This window comes from Corvus hawaiiensis, chromosome 16, assembly GCF_020740725.1.
Source record: "Corvus hawaiiensis isolate bCorHaw1 chromosome 16, bCorHaw1.pri.cur, whole genome shotgun sequence".
Taxonomy (NCBI): Eukaryota; Metazoa; Chordata; class Aves; order Passeriformes; family Corvidae; genus Corvus; species Corvus hawaiiensis.
In genome coordinates this window covers 1,911,109-1,927,447 of record NC_063228.1, presented here as the reverse complement: position 1 = coordinate 1,927,447, position 16,339 = coordinate 1,911,109, and the positions used below count along the sequence as shown (strand labels likewise).

The window sequence follows — 16,339 nt, the reverse complement described above, 5'->3', positions numbered from 1 at the left end:
CGCCTCCCGCTCCCTCAGCGGTGCCGCGGGCACTCGCCGCGCCATCTCACAGCGCAGCGGCGCGGGAAGCCTGCCAGGTGCTTTATTCCAGTGAGAAAACCGATGAAAATCTGAGCAGAACCCCCAGCTAATACCGTTAGGTGTTAGCGATGAGGGAATCCCGGGGCGGGTGGGGACAGGAAGGAGAGCGGGTGTGCAGGTCTCCAGGGCGCTGCGCACAGGAGCGCCATCCAAATTTGCTTTCATTTCTGTTCCCGTTGGGTGTGGAGCTGAAAGGAGGGGGTGTCCTGGGGCAGGTGCTCCCATGGGAAGCACTCGCTGCACGGCAGACCCCCGAAGATCCCAGCCCCGAGAGACGGCACAGGGAGCAGACGTGGGCAGTGACCACGGGGCCTGCCTGCACTTCAGGTTGGTCTTTTCAGCTAAATTAAATAGCAGGATTATGCACCAGATTTCACGTTTTGAAGACTACATTTCCTCAAAGCACCCACATTTGCATTTTTCCTAAAACACAGGCTTTCTGGGTTGAAAATGCTCATGTTTAAGCTTTTCTTCAAGCTAGAATTTGTGGAAAATTTAAACAAAACTCCTTATCCTTTCATGAGTTACATGGAAATTAATGTAAATAGGTTCTGGCTTAGTTGTATTACTTGGCAGTCTACAAAGAGTCTGCCTTTTTTACTGTTGTTCAATCCCTTATTCGTGTAAATAATTCTCATTAGTGCTTTTTACCATGAGTAGGTGTTACAGAGACTGGAAGATGTGTGTAAGTCCTTTGTGACAGATGGATGGTCTCTTGCAGCATCACAGACAGAAAAATGCACAATCCCTATGTTCTCTGAAGAGAGCAGAAAAACACTGCTGCAATGCTCGTGCTGAGATAATTTTCAGAAGGAAGATTACCAATGTTTAATTAAAAACACAGAACAGATGCTCTGACTCTCTGCCAGGAAAACCCGCCTGCCACCAGCATTACTTACATAAATTAAACTGTGTCCCAGCATGAGGACTGGAGGGAGCAGCACGCACGTGCAGGAACACCACCTGCAATTTGAGGGTACCTGTAATTTTGTCACTAATTTTCAGCACCATGCTGAGGGTGCAGCGCTCGTTAGAGAATGTCAAGCAGACACTTGACTGAGCCCCCGTTTAAAGCTGTTTCCTAAGGGCATATTTTTTCTCAAATTCATGCAGAGTTTAAACTCAAAACACGTTTGCGATGTTAGTGATTGTGCAGAAAAACTCTTGAGATCCTGTTCATCTCCCAGCTGCATATCACTGTGGTAAATATTAGCAATTATCAATAACTGTGCACTTTTGCCCCATGAGCACCAGAACCGGCATCTCCTCATTTCTCATTCTGCTGTCAGCCCAGCTGAGCACCCTGAGGAGAGCAGCACCCAGCAGAGCTGATGTTGGGATGCTTCATGGCAGGGCCTGGGAGGAGCACAGACTTATCAAATGAATTCTGAAGGCCTAGGAGAAGCCAGGTGTCTGGTTCCCACTGTGAGAATGTGTTGATAACGGTTAAAAAATCACCACCTGCCATGGTAGGCTACTGATAACTGTGGAATGCTGTAGCTGGTGTGATACGTGAGCACAACTGAACACGTCATGAGAGTAGCTCGTTTTAAACTCAGGCAAATCATGGAGTCATTAAGGCTGCAAAAGACCTCCAAGGTTAAGAGCAACCTTCCACTGAATCCCACCATACCCACTAGACTGTATCACAAAGTGCCACATCTGCTTGTTTTTTGACCACTTCCAGGGATGGTGACTCTGCCACTTCCCTAGGCAGCCTGTTCCAATGCTTAATCCACTCTTTCAGTGAAGACATTTTTTCTAATATCCAACCTGAACTCCCCCAATGCAGCATGGGGCCATTTCCTTTTGTCTTGTTACTTGGGAGGAGAGACTGGTCCCCACCTTGCCACAACCTCCTTTCAGGTAGTTGCAGAGAGCCTCCTTTTCTCGAGGCTAAACACCCCCAGCTCCTTCAGCTGCTCGTCACAGGACTTACCCTCTAGACCCTTCACCAGCTCTGTTTCCCTTCTCTGGACACAAAATACTCGGCATTGTTTTGAACTAAAAGGAACCCAGTGGCACACAGCTGTCTTGTGCCATAAATCCTCCTGGAGAGCATTCTGCTCTAGTCTCAAGCTACACATTTCTCATGCTTTTACATAAGCCAGTTCTGCTACCCTGGTGCAAGGGTGTACTTATTCCCAGGTTTAAGCCTCGAGCTTTTCTTCTCTATAACATTTTCTTAAAAGAACAATCAGTGATGATGAAAAACTAAAGACATGTTGAAATCAGGTATAGGCCCAGACATGCTGTATCTTCCAGTTTTAGTTTGCTATTTATACATTATGTGTTACATCCTTTACACTTAAAGAGTTCTATTCCCTTTTTTGTTTTGTTTGAAAATATTAAAACTTAAGGAAATTAGTGACCTGCTAGTCTAGTACGTTATTCTTCCACTGAGTATGTTCAGCACTGCATGTATTTTTTTTTCCAAGAGCACTGTAGCTTGTAAAGTTTCAGCATGCTCATTTTAAATAAGGTTCCCTTTAGAAATCATTGCTCTAGGGAACTGTGGTTTTTGGAAGGAAAAAGAAGAGCACACCCCACATGATACTAACTTTTGGAGCAATTTTATTCTGCGTTCATTTAAATCTGCAGATTTAAAACTTGCCTTTAAATCAATCAATTCCCTGACAATTTGTGCCCTCATACTCCTATAACAATCTGCTCTTACAAGGTAAATCAAGTTGGTCACAAACCTCACTCCAGCCATATGGCAGGTGCATGTAACATACCTTGAACTTCCTGGAGCCACCAGTGCATGACTTTCTACAGGAAGAAGGGCAATGGTAGACATAATTTTCCCATATTGTTTTAATTGCATGGCATTTAGTATTGATATTTTTAACTCTGTCCACAAAGTAATTATACAAATTTCTCCTGCAGGCCTCCCAGAGCATGAGAATTCATCTTTCTACTCACCAGTGACAGCCTGAATCTGGCTCTGGATGCCAAACCCAGCTCTCTCATTGAGGTGGACAGGAAAAGCACGTGCTCACACCGTGCCTGAGCTCAGTGGCAGCAGGTAAGCGAGGCACCAATGCAGCAGGACGACACTCTGTGTCCAGGCAGCCCCGGCCACCAGCTGCCAGCGAGATAAAGGCAGCCGGGGCCTCCCGTGTTGGGTGGGAATGGTTCAGCTGAGGACACACTGCAATGCCAAGTGAGCAGCTGCCTGGGAAGGTCACTGGCCTCGCAGCGAGCTGGCAGCTCTTGGGCTGCACATGTGCTCTGGTGGGCAGGGAAGGCAGCGGGTGCCTGATACGGGGCAGGACGGACCCTTTTCACGGCTGGGAGCTGTGTGCAGACCTGCTATCGAGGCTGCCAAGGGACCGGCCAAGGCCTGCCCTCGAGCCTGCGTGTCCACGGCACAGCCATCGCTGGGGTTGCAGATCCGTGCGCAAAGCCCTCCCGAGGAGCAGCTGGAGCTGATCCGCCACCGGTGCACTTGCTGTGGGGCACAGTCCGCACGGCAGCGCTTTGCCGAGATGCTGGCCTGGGCCTGCCGCGGACAAAGTGCCCCGAGGCACGGCCCCGCAGCCGGAGCCCCTGGAAGACGGGGCCGAGGCTCAAGGTCTGGCCCAGCCCGAGCGAGGGAGCCGCAGCCACGCTGCGAGCCCGGGCGCGGGGCCGCGGCGCCACCTGTCGGGCGGGAGCAGGGACTGCGCTAGGCCGGGCTCGGCGGCGCCGCCGCAGCCGCGGGCACAGAGAGCGCCGGGCCTGGGCCGACGGCAGCAGCGGCGTTCCCGGAGCGCGGCGGGCGCTGCAGGCGGTGTGGTACCGCGACACGGGTGGGCAACGTACAGAGATAGAGGGGGAGAACGGCGGCGCTGCCCCGTGAAAGAGGCCTGGCGGGCGGTTGAGGAGCCAGGCGGTAGCGTGGCCGAGTGGTCTAAGGCGCTGGATTTAGGCTCCAGTCATTTCGATGGCGTGGGTTCGAATCCCACCGCTGCCAAGCTGTTTTGTCCCCGCCGCGGCGGCTCCTTTTCGTCACCCGCACAGCGGGAACGCGGGAGCCGCCGGCGGGGGCGGCCCGGGACCGGCACGGTGAGACCGTCGCTGAACGGGCCGGACACTCCGCCCGCGGGGCGGTGGTGCTGGGCTTGGAGATCTCATTCTTTAAAATCAATAATAGAAGTTGTGATATGTGCTAGGGAAAAGGGATTATCCACTGTGTGAGCCTCTTGCTTTAAGAATAAAACGAGAAACACTGTAATTTTCAGTGGTTCTGCCTTTCTGCCCCACTTTTGGGTTACAGCACCCCGACCTGCGGGCCTGGCACTTGGGCTTTGCGCCTGCCCTGGACTGAGGGGAGGTGCCAGTGTTGGCACCTTCTCCGGAATTCTCAAATCCGTCCATGATCACTCCACCCCAGACCATGATTTCTCAAGCTCTCATCCCTAGTCCTTTCCGTCCATGATCACTCCACCCCAGACCACGATTTCTCAAGCTCTCATCCCTAGTCCTTTCCCAAGCTCCCTTACTGTTTGCATCCTGCTCCTGGTTGTTCCTTCTCCATGTTACACGTTGGAAAGGTGCAGATGGGAAGGAGATTTCTCTGATAAATTCCCACTGTGAGTAGTGGATGGGAAGGAGCCAGAGCCTCCCTGACCGTGCTTTTAGGTGCGTTGTAGCTGAACAGTAATTTGAAAAGCACATTGTTCACTTTAGCTGCTGCAGGGATTTGCTCAGTACAGCTGCTGTACTTCAGAAATTTGGTGCTTTAAGTTCAGCTGAGGAGCAACTGAACTGTGTTAGTTGTTACCCCTAACTACAGGAGGTGAAGGAAGCTATACAAAGATCTGTGCAACCCATAGTGGCAGATTCCTCTACTGTGACATAAATACACTTAACTAATGTAGCTTACTAATGTAACTTCCAATTTAACTAAAATACCCAGTTTTGACCCGTGAAAAACCCTACCAGCATGTAGCCCCTAGCTCTGCACCAGGGGCAGGGCAGGGAGCAGTTCTGGGACATTGTGCAGAAGCACAGCATGGACTTCGGCAATGTTTCAAGTACACTTTTATTTTCCCTCAGATGCGGTGATAGAGCTAATTCACAAAATCACACAATGTGAAGTCTCTGTAGGCCTGGTGTGTGTTATTTGCAGTAATCTGTTCTGTCTGTCCCTTTGCTTGTTCCTCTGTTCCCCAAGGTAGTGAGTCATGACAGAAGCTGTGGTCAGTCTTTCTCCTCATTTCAGCCATTTTTCTTCACTGGTGAAGCACTGCAGGCTGTCTGCAGCTCTTGTTCTTTCTGCAGGTTCTCATTTACTTCAGCAATCAATTTGGAAAGTTTTGGGTTGAAATAGACGCAACAATCTTGACTCTAGTTGTGTTTCGGTGATTTGGCAATTATTCTTTACTGTATTTTAATTTCTCAGGTCCAGCCACTGATCTGTTATGATTTTGTTTGTAAATTTAAAAGTAGCTGCCAGTAACTATTGTGGAGGTTAGAATTATCCGAGTGGCAGTACTGTGACTGTGCAGTTTATGCAGGTCCGTGTCGTCTTTCTTTAAAAAAATGCAAAACTGAAAGGCTATCAAGTCTTAAAGAAAGAAAAAACAAAACTAAAGTAACAATTAAAGTAAGCAAAATATTGAGGAAGAGGTAATAATTCGAGGGTTGTGGTCTGGATTTAATGTAGTGGTCCACAGAATCAGCGAAGTCATACTTCAGTGGGTGGTACCCCAGCTGAGTCCGTGCCTTGTCTATTCGAAATGTGTGAGTTACAGAAATGTTCTGTACCTACAGGGCAAAAGAGTCAACATAGAAAGCTATGAATACACAGGCAACTGGAACAAACTGTAAATGGTAGCAAAGACACAGTTAAAGGAAACATAAAATATAAAAACCCCACAACGTTATACCAACGTCCTATGAGTATCGCACACATTATTTTTAAAATTGTCCACTCAAAAGGAGATTCTTGAAAGGACAAAGAGGCATTAAAAGATGCAAAGTAGAATCTGTAAACATCCACAAAAAATGTTCTGCTGTTGTTCTCTTGCTTAGGTACTCAAAGAGGCACATCAAAGCCTAAAGGCCCAGCCAAGCCATGCAGGATACTGGCCCTTGGAAGGGAGGAGCTGAAGAAGCCCCTCCCAGATTGGAAGCATAAAGCTCTTTTCCAAAATCATGGCAACAAGCAGAATACGTTGCCTAAATTGTACACAATGCATGTATTTGCCTTGGAAACTGGAGGCTGAAGTAACGCTGGGTGAATTTTACTTTCTACCAACTTAATCTTAAAAGTCTCTCTCATATTAACATGTATGGATCCCGTGAGAATTAAGGGGAGTTTACAAGCACAGACTTTACCTCATTTCTGGTCAGCAGTGGGGGCAGGTCAACAAATGGTCTCAGAATCGAATGAAGGTGTTCCATGAATGTGGCTGCATAATAAAAGATTTCTACTTGAGGTAAGAACAGTAAGTTGCTTTGCCATTATGATTGTGACAAATCTCACACTGTAAATGCTCGTGAAGGATAATCACAGACCCGAGAGCTTGGGGCACCCTTACTAACACCATCAAGACTACTTGCTCACAAGGGACTGGATTTAATTTTAATTATCGTGCTTGTGGGAAAAGGGTTTGTATGGTTGGGCACAGATCCACTGAAAAGGTCATGTGGCTTCATAGAAAATATGGTGACAGAGAACTCAGTTGGATTCTGTCTGAGCTGCACAGGGGATTTGATTCTAGAGAGAACAAGACATTTACCCATGCAGCAAAGCAGATATTCTTCAGCATATTTCATAAAGTCATGGAATTTTACATTTAACTTTTTTTATAATTAACTCCACAAAGTTATAAATCTGTTAGGTCCTACATAAAACCTGTTTTAGTGGAACTTGAATAAGAGATCATTCTGGTTTCAACATACTGCACAGAGCTGAATTTCACCCTGCTGAACACTAGGTGAGCCCACAGCATATTCTTTTTATACATGAAAATAAAAATTGTGGGCAAATGAAATACAACAATATTATATTACAGAGGAATGAGGGTAGCATGGACAGGAAAGAGAAATGTTGATAAAATATTTTACCTGATGCATAAACGAAGGAAGTAGGAATACGTATCCATGGCTTACTGCAACCTAATCTTTCAAACTGAAAAAAATTTAAAAAAAAATGAAAAACCCCAGAAACTTCAAACAAGTTTTAAAGTTTCTATATAGAAGATATTTGTGGAAATATTTACTGTTAAAAGAGAAAAAATAATCATTGCTCTTACTATTTTTAATTTTTAAGGGGATTCCAGTTAAATGTCACCCACAGACACTATGTCATTTTCAAATGTCAGTCTTAAAAGAAGGCAAAAAAATTATAATAATTACTTGAAATGTCATGGTGGGCTGATACCTAATTTAACATCATGACATGTTTAGGATTTTGAGCCTATCATTAACAATTAAATGGTATTTTGAAACGAATGAATAGTTGAATACTTAAGACATATTTTTTGCCCACCCAAAGTACCTATTATTCCCATCTGCATGCCCCAAAAATGAAGCCAATAACAGCTCAGGACAGGGTGCTGGTGTAAATGGTCCTTTGGCCTCAGGGAAGACATTTGCTTTAATGTAGTATTTTGGGTGAGCTTTGTTACAGTGCTGATCACACTGAAATTCAAGCACGAATTAAACCCACATTCAGAGAGTTCCATGTGGAACTCACACCCAAAGCAAACATACGAAATGTAACATGCACACAAAAGCTGGAGTTGCATACAGTTAAAGAAATTGATGTATTTGAAGATTAATATTGCACATACAAGTGGAGTTAACCATTCAAAAAGGTTGGATTTTTCGCCATCATGAATGAAATACACCTGGCCACTCTGTTAAAGAGGTAAAGAAGAGATAAGTCAGCAAAAATAATACTGCATATATATTCACTTCTTTTTCTTTATCTCACTCCTTATGAATAGCTTAAAAATAACACAGCAATACCAAGTATGAGTGGATGCACACACAGGTCACAAACTCTCTGCTTGTGTTTCAATCAGTTGCACTGTTGTGTGCAAAGAAATTGGTGACCAAATGGTTTGTGTGATTAACATGCCTTGGAGTAAATGATTTATTATAGTTGTGCCTGTTCAGAGTGGCTGTACTGACTGTGCAGAGACACCACTGGAGGTGGTGCTGGATCTCCTGGTGCTGCTGGCAGGTGTTCACCAGAGGGTGGAACACGTTCTGCTCTGGGTCTAGTTAAGGCTCACTGGAATCCAGAAGACCCCTGTGTAGCCAAGGTCTACGTTCCTGCTTTCCTTTTGCTTTTAGAAAAAGTAGTTTAATCTACTTTGAAACTCTTTCTAATTTACTCTCAGGGCAGTGCTTCAGGTGAATAAAAACCTGATTTACAAGGAGGAGAACAGCTGTAACTGGTTTTGAAAGCAATGAACCCAAATGAAATGTGCCTCTGTTGGCACACGGTATGGGAAGAACTGACCATCACAGTTCAGGACATTAAATCTGGACCTGTACAGGGGAATGGGATGAATCTGCCTGAACTTGCAGTTTCATTTCCAACATGGCAAACATTCTTTGCTCATCTTTCAGAAATGACAGATATTAAATTTTAAAAATGCAAAGATGGAGCTGTTCTTACAGAACTGAATATTCCATCTCTGAACCAACACCAACAGCTAACACTGTGCCCCATCCCACATTGCTCGTAGCACATTTATCAGCTGAAAACACAGACAACAACGTAAGCTGAAGGACAGTAACACTGATTAGTGCACTGGTTACTACAGCACAGGATACAGTGGCAGGATCCACTGACACATGAAATCTGTGGTGCTTTTACTGTGTACTTACAGCTATGTAGCTCTTTTCAGGGGTGAGAGCTTCAGCAGCCAGAATATGAGCTTGTACAAAATTCTCAACATGTATCCAGTTCATTTTAACAGTAGGGTCCCCAAACTTGAAGCTAAGTAGCCTTCTCTCAATAATCTTCTGTAGACAAACAAACATTAAACCAAAGCAAAATGGGTTTTAGAATGAGCTAAAGTGCACTTTCTTGTCCAGATAAATGTAGGTTTATCTCTACTTAAAAAAAAAAAAATAAAATACATGAATCAATTAAAAATATTCAAGAGAACTTCTCATGAGAAAATGTCAAAAAATGTATTGCAATATGTCCTGAATTTACAAAAAATACAAGTCTGTTCTAGGGATAAGTAAAATATTGTATGGAAAGGTAAGATACACTTCTAAGTGGATCAAAAGTATTCACTAAATTGTATCAAATTTATCAAATATCTTTGGCTAGGAAAAACTGGAAGGTACACTTTGGCTGGAAGGAAAGTGTCATTTTCATTAAATAGGTGAATTTTAGAAACTGCAAAACATGACAGTTGCATAAGGCCTTAAAATTGGCTCAAAACAAATACGCTCAAAATCAAATAGACATTTAAAAATATTATATTTTTTTAAAGGGGCTAAAAAACCCATCTCAGATTTAACTGAAATGACATTTTGCATTCTTAAAATTATTTACAAGATGATAAAGTATGTTTTAGCTGACTCTAGTATAATTTCCTACCTCGGCCACAAACCAAAAATATTTATTATGTGGTCAACTTGAATCTGTAATTTCCTGAAAGCTGTGCATAACTTTATATTACGCTAATTCTTTTAAAATAACTGGCTCACAGAATTCTACAGGGATCATGTTCCAAACATCATCTGTTGGCCTTGCAGTTTAAAAGCCAGTGAAAAAGAGCAAAATGTGAACACCTCAGCTGCTGCCCTTCAGTAACCTGTTGTACCAGAGGGTACTTCCAGCTCTGGAACCTGCTTCATTGGACAGTGAAAGCTGTTAATAGTTGAGAGTGGAAATAAGATATTTTGCTGTATCCCTTTTCATTAGTATTTTAAACCATTTGGTGTAAGTTGCATGTAAACAGACATTTGAAATATCATGGATTGGCCTGAATCTTACAGTAATCATTACATTATAAAGCTGGATTTTCGTGTGTTCGTATTTCAAAAAAAAAGGCTTTTTAAATCTACACTCTTTACAGATATAATGCTTGTTAAAAAAAGTTATAATATCCTCAGCAGACAATTGAATTGTTGAATTGCTACCCAGTAAGACCAGTCAATTTATAATAAAAATAAGTGATGCTCCTTTCAGCTTTTTATCCATATCATAGAAAACTCTGCTGGTTAAAAAATTCAGATGACATACTGCTAGCCTTGGCAAGTGTCTCTGCTCTTCTGGTCCATAGATTCCTGGTGGGCGAAGAACACACGTATGGAGTATTCCACCTCCTAGAACATGGGATAAGACCATTCTTAAGAGAGCTTCACATGACTACATTATATGTTTGGATGAACCAAAGGCTGTGGCAGCAGAACTTACTCTGAAATAAATTCATTTCACAACCTTAAAAAACAATACATACCAAAAGGTTCTGCATTAGTAGTTGGATATTAAATTGGGAGAATCAGAGCATGCAAAACAGCAAGATAAGATTCAAAGAAGTCTTGCAAGCATAGTTGTGTTGCTAGAAAATACCAGATAGTTAAAAATCACTTTCTGATCAGTCCCTTGTCCCTGTGCCAGAGCAGTGAATGCATGTGCCAACTGTGGTGATGAGTTTGCTGAAGTGAGCAGATTATTTGAAAATCTATTGGATAGTGGAATGAAACCAACTAATGCCACACAAAACTATTGATGGGAAGCAGTGACTTGTTAGCAGTACAAGGTAGAGCTGAAATGTTCCTTCAACAGCAGGTGCAGCTCCCAGTGGAGGGAGGTAGAAGCTCTTGACAATTTCAGTGGGATCATAAAAGTCCAATCTTCCCAAGTACATCAGTTGGCTATTCCATCACCTGCTAATAACTGTTCTTAATAGTACTTGTAAACATATAAAATACTCAGTCTTGCTATGGCACAGGATCAAAATGGGATGTTTGGAACACTGAGTGGTTCTAATTTCATTGACAAATGCAGAAATGTGTATTGGTCCCAAAATTAGGAGGGGCTTTGATGTGAAGTGCTGCTAAGGAAATAAAAGGGAAAAAAAAAAAACCCTTTCTTATTTTAAACCAAATAATTTTGTTGGGATGGAGTTCCCATCATGGACTTTCTACCTCTTATAGCCCTCTGCAAGTATCAAGTGAAAAGTCTTTCCTGTAAGTTGTCCACAGCTAAATTTAGCTCAGTATCACTTGGTCACATAGAATCATGTTGCACTTTACATTAATTTGTTTTGCACTGGCAGTTATAGTATCTCACAGGTGAGCTTAAGTATTCAAGTGTATAACTGGCTTCTTCAGCATGGAAAACTTTGGGAAGCACTAATAAATAATTCCAGGCTCTAGGCTCAGGTGGCTATTTCAGATTTTAATATATAACTTGAGGGGGTGTGTGGTACGTAACAATTGAATCAGCATTCATGTTTTACTTATGTTGCATGAGACAGTGACATTAAACACTTGGTTTTGTTTAATTTATAGCTTTCTTATTATTTTTTATTAACATACTGAACTTACTGCTACCATGCTAAAACCCTTCACAGACATCGTGGGAACTTAAAACCAATTAAAAGTAACTTTTAAGTGAAAATACTTTTGTTTGTGAGAGAGGCTTGGTAAGTTAATTTCATAACTGCTGGGCAATCTTGTCTACTAAGGATTGATACAGGACACAGGATTTTGGGGATGAACAAGAACAGGAGTAGTAACTTCTACTATGAATTCATGCTCAGACAAAAGTACCTGCTAGTGGAGATCCATTAGCTGCTAGTATCATTTGTTCTGCAATTGATTTGGTTCTGGAATAATGGTCAACGAGCTACAGAGAAAAAGCAAAAATATTTGTATCTGTTCCTGAAATGACAGGGCAGAGAGGCATCTCTTCTTCACTAGTCTTTACTTAGCAGATGGCAACAAATACCTCAAAATACAGAAGTTGTGGGGTATTAGGTTCGGGGTAAAACATGAATATTTCTAGAGTAAGGAAGCATTTTTGTGTATGCAAATCTGTTTAATTAATTTCAGCACATTTGAGAAGCAATAAATATATGTATGCTTTGAATGCTGCCAGGAATGTAATTGATCACTACTTTGTAATCTGGATTTCTTCAGGTAACGGAAAAGTCAAAAGCCAAGTTTTGAAGTCATTACACTTGGTCTGAAGTATCCTGTCCACTTCAATGTGGCATTGTCCCAGAAAAAATGTTATTCAAAATGTTATTAAAAATATTATTAATATTTTCTCTCCATCTCTACTTCTTGAAAGACTGTGAAGTACTTGATGGAGAGAAGAGGCACACAAAAAACAACTGTGTGTGCAAAGCAGCCAGAAGTACTTTCTCTTTTTTAATTAAATGCAATAAAACCATATAAAAATAGGCTGCTTTTCTAGATCAGCTCTACATTCAATATATGTCATCCTCAATCAGGGAAAACCAAAAAAATCATATTGATAATAAATAGCTAAAGAGAAACCAAGCCATATAACACAATCCTCATGTCCAGGTGGAATATCCCTGATGTTAATGTGACATACATTGTGCAAGTTATTTTCCAAAATCAAGGCCTTAATAGGAAAACAAAGAAATATATACTTTGAGGTATATAAAACTGATGTGCCAAGGTTGTGAATAGTATCTTCAAAGAGTGTAAAGAGTTTTCTTTTTTCTTTCATAGAATCACAGAATGATTTGGGTTGGAAGGGACTTCAGAGATCATCTCATTCCAAACTGCTCTTCCATGGGCAGGGTCAGGTTGCTCAAACTCTCATCCCACCTGGCCTTTCTTGTGCCTGGATTCTGGCATCTGGCAAAACACTGTCATAAAAATTCCAGGCTTTTTCAGAAACACGAAAGTAAACAAAGAGGAAATTTGAAAATACACTACAACAAAATACCTTGTCAATTGGGAAATATTGCAAAGATTCCTCATCCCCGTCTTCAATAGGAAGCCCTCCAAACACCACATTCACTGAGCTGGTGTAGATCAGCCGAGGGATGTTTTGTTGTTTGCAGGCTGTAGCAATGTAGAAAGTCAATTAATTACTGGAAAATTATATGGGGAAAAAGTTTGTGTGATGTTTTTTCTAAGAAAGTGTCAAATCTTAAAAGAGAAAATGCTTCCATTCTGTGACTGGGTGAGTTGAAATGCAAAGTGTAGCATATTTAAAGGGAAGACATCAGTGTAGAAGCAAGTGCTTTACTCTCTGGCACATGCTGAGCTGGGCATCAGGGCAGAAGTCCTTCTGCTTCAAGGGCTGCCCACTGCCTGTGCACAAGGTATTAGCAACCAGGTTAGCTGCTACAAGATACACAGGGAATTGGTTAACTCCTTACATGGATACAGATTCCCACATCAGTCAAACAAGGTGTTGAAAAGCTGAAGTAGTAACTACAGTGCTGGCTCTCATATCACGCTTCATGGCAGGATTGAGCATATCCCCCCCCCGTGATGTGTTTCCTCATCTTCTGCCAACAATGTAAAGTAGTTGGTAACAAATAGAGTGTGCCAAAAAGGCTAACTGGCCTTCTCTAAATGGTATATGATATTTGATATGCTGTACTAACACCTAATGGCACAGTTAAATACCTACCATTAAGGATGAATCTTGTCCCGTTAATGTTTACAGATTCAATCTCTTCTTTATGCAACTAAGAAAAGAAAGAAATTGTGCATTTAAAAATAATAATACATATTAAATTCAATGGGGGATGTTATAAATATTCCCAAATAAACATAATTTAGTGCTTTAATTATTAAAAATGTAATTTAGACTGCTGTTTCAGACTAATCACTAGTCTGAATTACTAATCACCACTCTAATCATTATTTTTAAATTATACCTGTATTTTTCTTGTATTTTTACAGACTAGTTTGCTTGAAGCAAAGAGAATTGTGGTGCTTCTAAAAATATATGTCTAGTTATTATATATCTTGCAGCAGTATGTTAAATACCTGTGTTTCAGTAGCACTTCAGTGACCAGTTGCCTCTAACCAGAGCAATTCCAATTATGCATTGCTCAGTGGCAAACAATGAGTGAGCTGTTCTATCCAGACAGGGTAATTACTGAAGTTCCTCTTATTAAATAAGGTAAGAAAGGGTTATGTTTGTTTGTGTGTGTGTATGCGTGTGCTTGTAACTCTAATTATAAAACTGTGACTCCAAGTCCTACATCAAGTGCATCCTTGCAGCTTTTTACCCAATTGCAAACAATTAAAGACTTGAAATGCTGTTATTGTTATAATTCAGATATATGAAATAATTTATAATTTAGTTCAGGTTTTATTCTTCCAAGTGACCTTACACCTTAAACCTGTGAAGGTTTAGGGAAGGATCAGGGTTTCGGAGGGAACCAGCCTCCCTTGTCCTTTCTTTTATCTTCACAACATTTCAGAACTTTTCAATGCCATTTCCATCTCAAACACCTTCCCAGGTGGAGCCTCTAATGGAGAGGAAATCAGTCTGCAAGCAGCCTGCTTGCAGCTGGCACTCCACTTTGCACAGAGCAATTTACCAAAACACCAGGGCAATAAGAGAGAAAATCTGTCATACAGTGTTACAGCATCAAGTCTCTCACCCTCAGTGTGGGCAGTCACACAGAAAAAACCAAAACTATGTGGACTCACTTGCTCTGTTCCTGACATTCCATATGAAGCTACATGAAACACACAGTCGGCCCCTTCACAGGCTGCAAGTATGGCATTGTAATCCCTGATATCTGTCTGTAATACACAAGAAAAGACGTTTGATTTGAAATCAAAGCTGCAGGTGAGCATTTGTCATACAGTGGGTTAGCACAGAGGGAATCCATATATATAATGCATACATAGAACTGTACTTGCTGTATGTCCTGGGACTCAAAACTCAAAACTGGGCATACCTCAGTACTTGCTGATAATTATACATGTCTTCCATACAACCCAAAGGACTTTAATACATTCATTAAGGTTCACAATACTCCAGTGTTTATTCTACAGGTGGTCAAACTAAGGCCTACATGAGGGCAGGATCCTCAGGAGTCAGGAGTGAAACTGCTCTGTTCATTACAGGTTTTGCTGGTTTCTTGATTTCAAATATACTAAAATCCATTCACCAAAACTCATGTGGGATATTCATGCAGTTAAAAAGGTTACTGAAATTTGAAATTATTGGCAATTAGGTATTTGGATTCTGTGAAAACTAGTAAGACATTGCAGAAAAGGCATTATGGAAAATGAAGTAACTTTGACTGTTCGGAAAATATTATTTATCATACCTGGATCCACGTCACTCCATTGGGAATCAGCCACATAGGCTTGTGTATGTCACACAGAACAACAGAAGCTCCTATGTTGGCAAGAGCACATCCCAGCTTGTATCCACAATAGCCACCACCTCCTGTCACCACGGCTCTCATATGGATTTTATTGTGTGCTCCAGCATTTCTGTTCCATTTGCAGTCAGAGATTCCGCGAGAGGGTGTTGCTACTACACTCATTGTAGGTTTTGTGTCAATGAAATACTGCCTGGCACTACCAGATACATGCAACAATTCCTCCTACATGGTGAAAATTGCTCCATAGCACTCCTGGATGCAGACAATTTCAGGGAATTTCATGTTAACAAGATCTATTCACAGCAGCAAAATCTGACTTTAATGCAACCTGTTTAAGAGAGATAAAGACAAAAGCAAAACAGAATTTACAGTCCTCAGTTTACTGCCAAGGCAGACGTCTGACAGAAGTGGTATTTCCAGCTTCTTTCTAAGTACCAGCAGCTGAACATAAATTAAGAATATGCTGAGTTGTTATCACTGGCAGTGCTGGAGTTGAGATAGATGACGATTTCAGAAGGGAAGAGGGATGCCTGGATCCTTATAACTTTAGAAGGTGTGTCAGAGAACAAGGCTATCAAATCCCTTGCTTTTGAGGGGAACTCGAATAAAATAGCTGCTGTGCTATAGAAAAGGTTAATAACTGCATTAACAAAAAAATGATAGTGAATCACTTATTTCCTGAACATGGGAGTTCTTGCCCTTCCAGGGGTTCCTCACCGGCAGTCAGGACATTTCAGAGGCTGTGACTACCGACTCTTTCCGACACCCCCGTCCGTGCCCCGGTCGCAATTAAACATTCAAAGCCACCCGAGTGGTGGCTTTGCATCTCACTTGCAAATCGGCCGGGCGGCAGCGCAGGGACTCGTGCTCGGGCCGGGCCCCCGGCCGTCCCCGCGGCCCCGGGCGGCTCCCGCGGCCGCCGCCGTTGTGGCCGTTGTGGC

At 42.2% G+C, this 16,339-nt stretch overlaps 1 protein-coding gene and 1 non-coding gene across 2 annotated transcripts; one reads left to right on the top strand and one right to left on the bottom strand.

The window, feature by feature from the left end:
* Positions 1 to 3,957: 3,957 nt before the first annotated feature.
* TRNAL-UAG lies at positions 3,958 to 4,039 on the top strand. The gene has a single exon. It is a non-coding gene; the product is annotated as a tRNA-Leu (tRNA).
* Positions 4,040 to 5,092: 1,053 nt separating this feature from the next.
* On the bottom strand, positions 5,093 to 16,219 carry LOC125334368 (putative short-chain dehydrogenase/reductase family 42E member 2). Its single transcript, XM_048321174.1, has 11 exons — positions 15,339 to 16,219; positions 14,710 to 14,805; positions 13,676 to 13,733; positions 12,980 to 13,098; positions 11,827 to 11,902; positions 10,292 to 10,374; positions 8,917 to 9,054; positions 7,869 to 7,934; positions 7,141 to 7,204; positions 6,409 to 6,482; positions 5,093 to 5,835 (listed from the first exon to the last, which is right to left on the bottom strand). The coding sequence occupies exons 1-11, from the start codon at positions 15,558 to 15,560 to the stop codon at positions 5,578 to 5,580; spliced, it is 1,254 nt and encodes a 417-aa protein (XP_048177131.1). The 5' UTR covers positions 15,561 to 16,219; the 3' UTR covers positions 5,093 to 5,577.
* Between the last annotated feature and the right edge of the window lie 120 nt (positions 16,220 to 16,339).

Excerpts from the sequence above, each read along its gene's own strand:
- LOC125334368 (XM_048321174.1), bottom strand. The coding sequence starts at position 15,560 with ATGAGTGTAGTAGCAACACCCTCTCGCGGAATCTCTGACTGCAAATGG. Across the intron at positions 14,806-15,338 it reads ATGGAGTGACGTGGATCCAG|ACAGATATCAGGGATTACAA; the intron begins GTATGATAAATA and ends TGTGTATTACAG. Across the intron at positions 13,099-13,675 it reads GACAAGATTCATCCTTAATG|CCTGCAAACAACAAAACATC; the intron begins GTAGGTATTTAA and ends ACATTGCTACAG.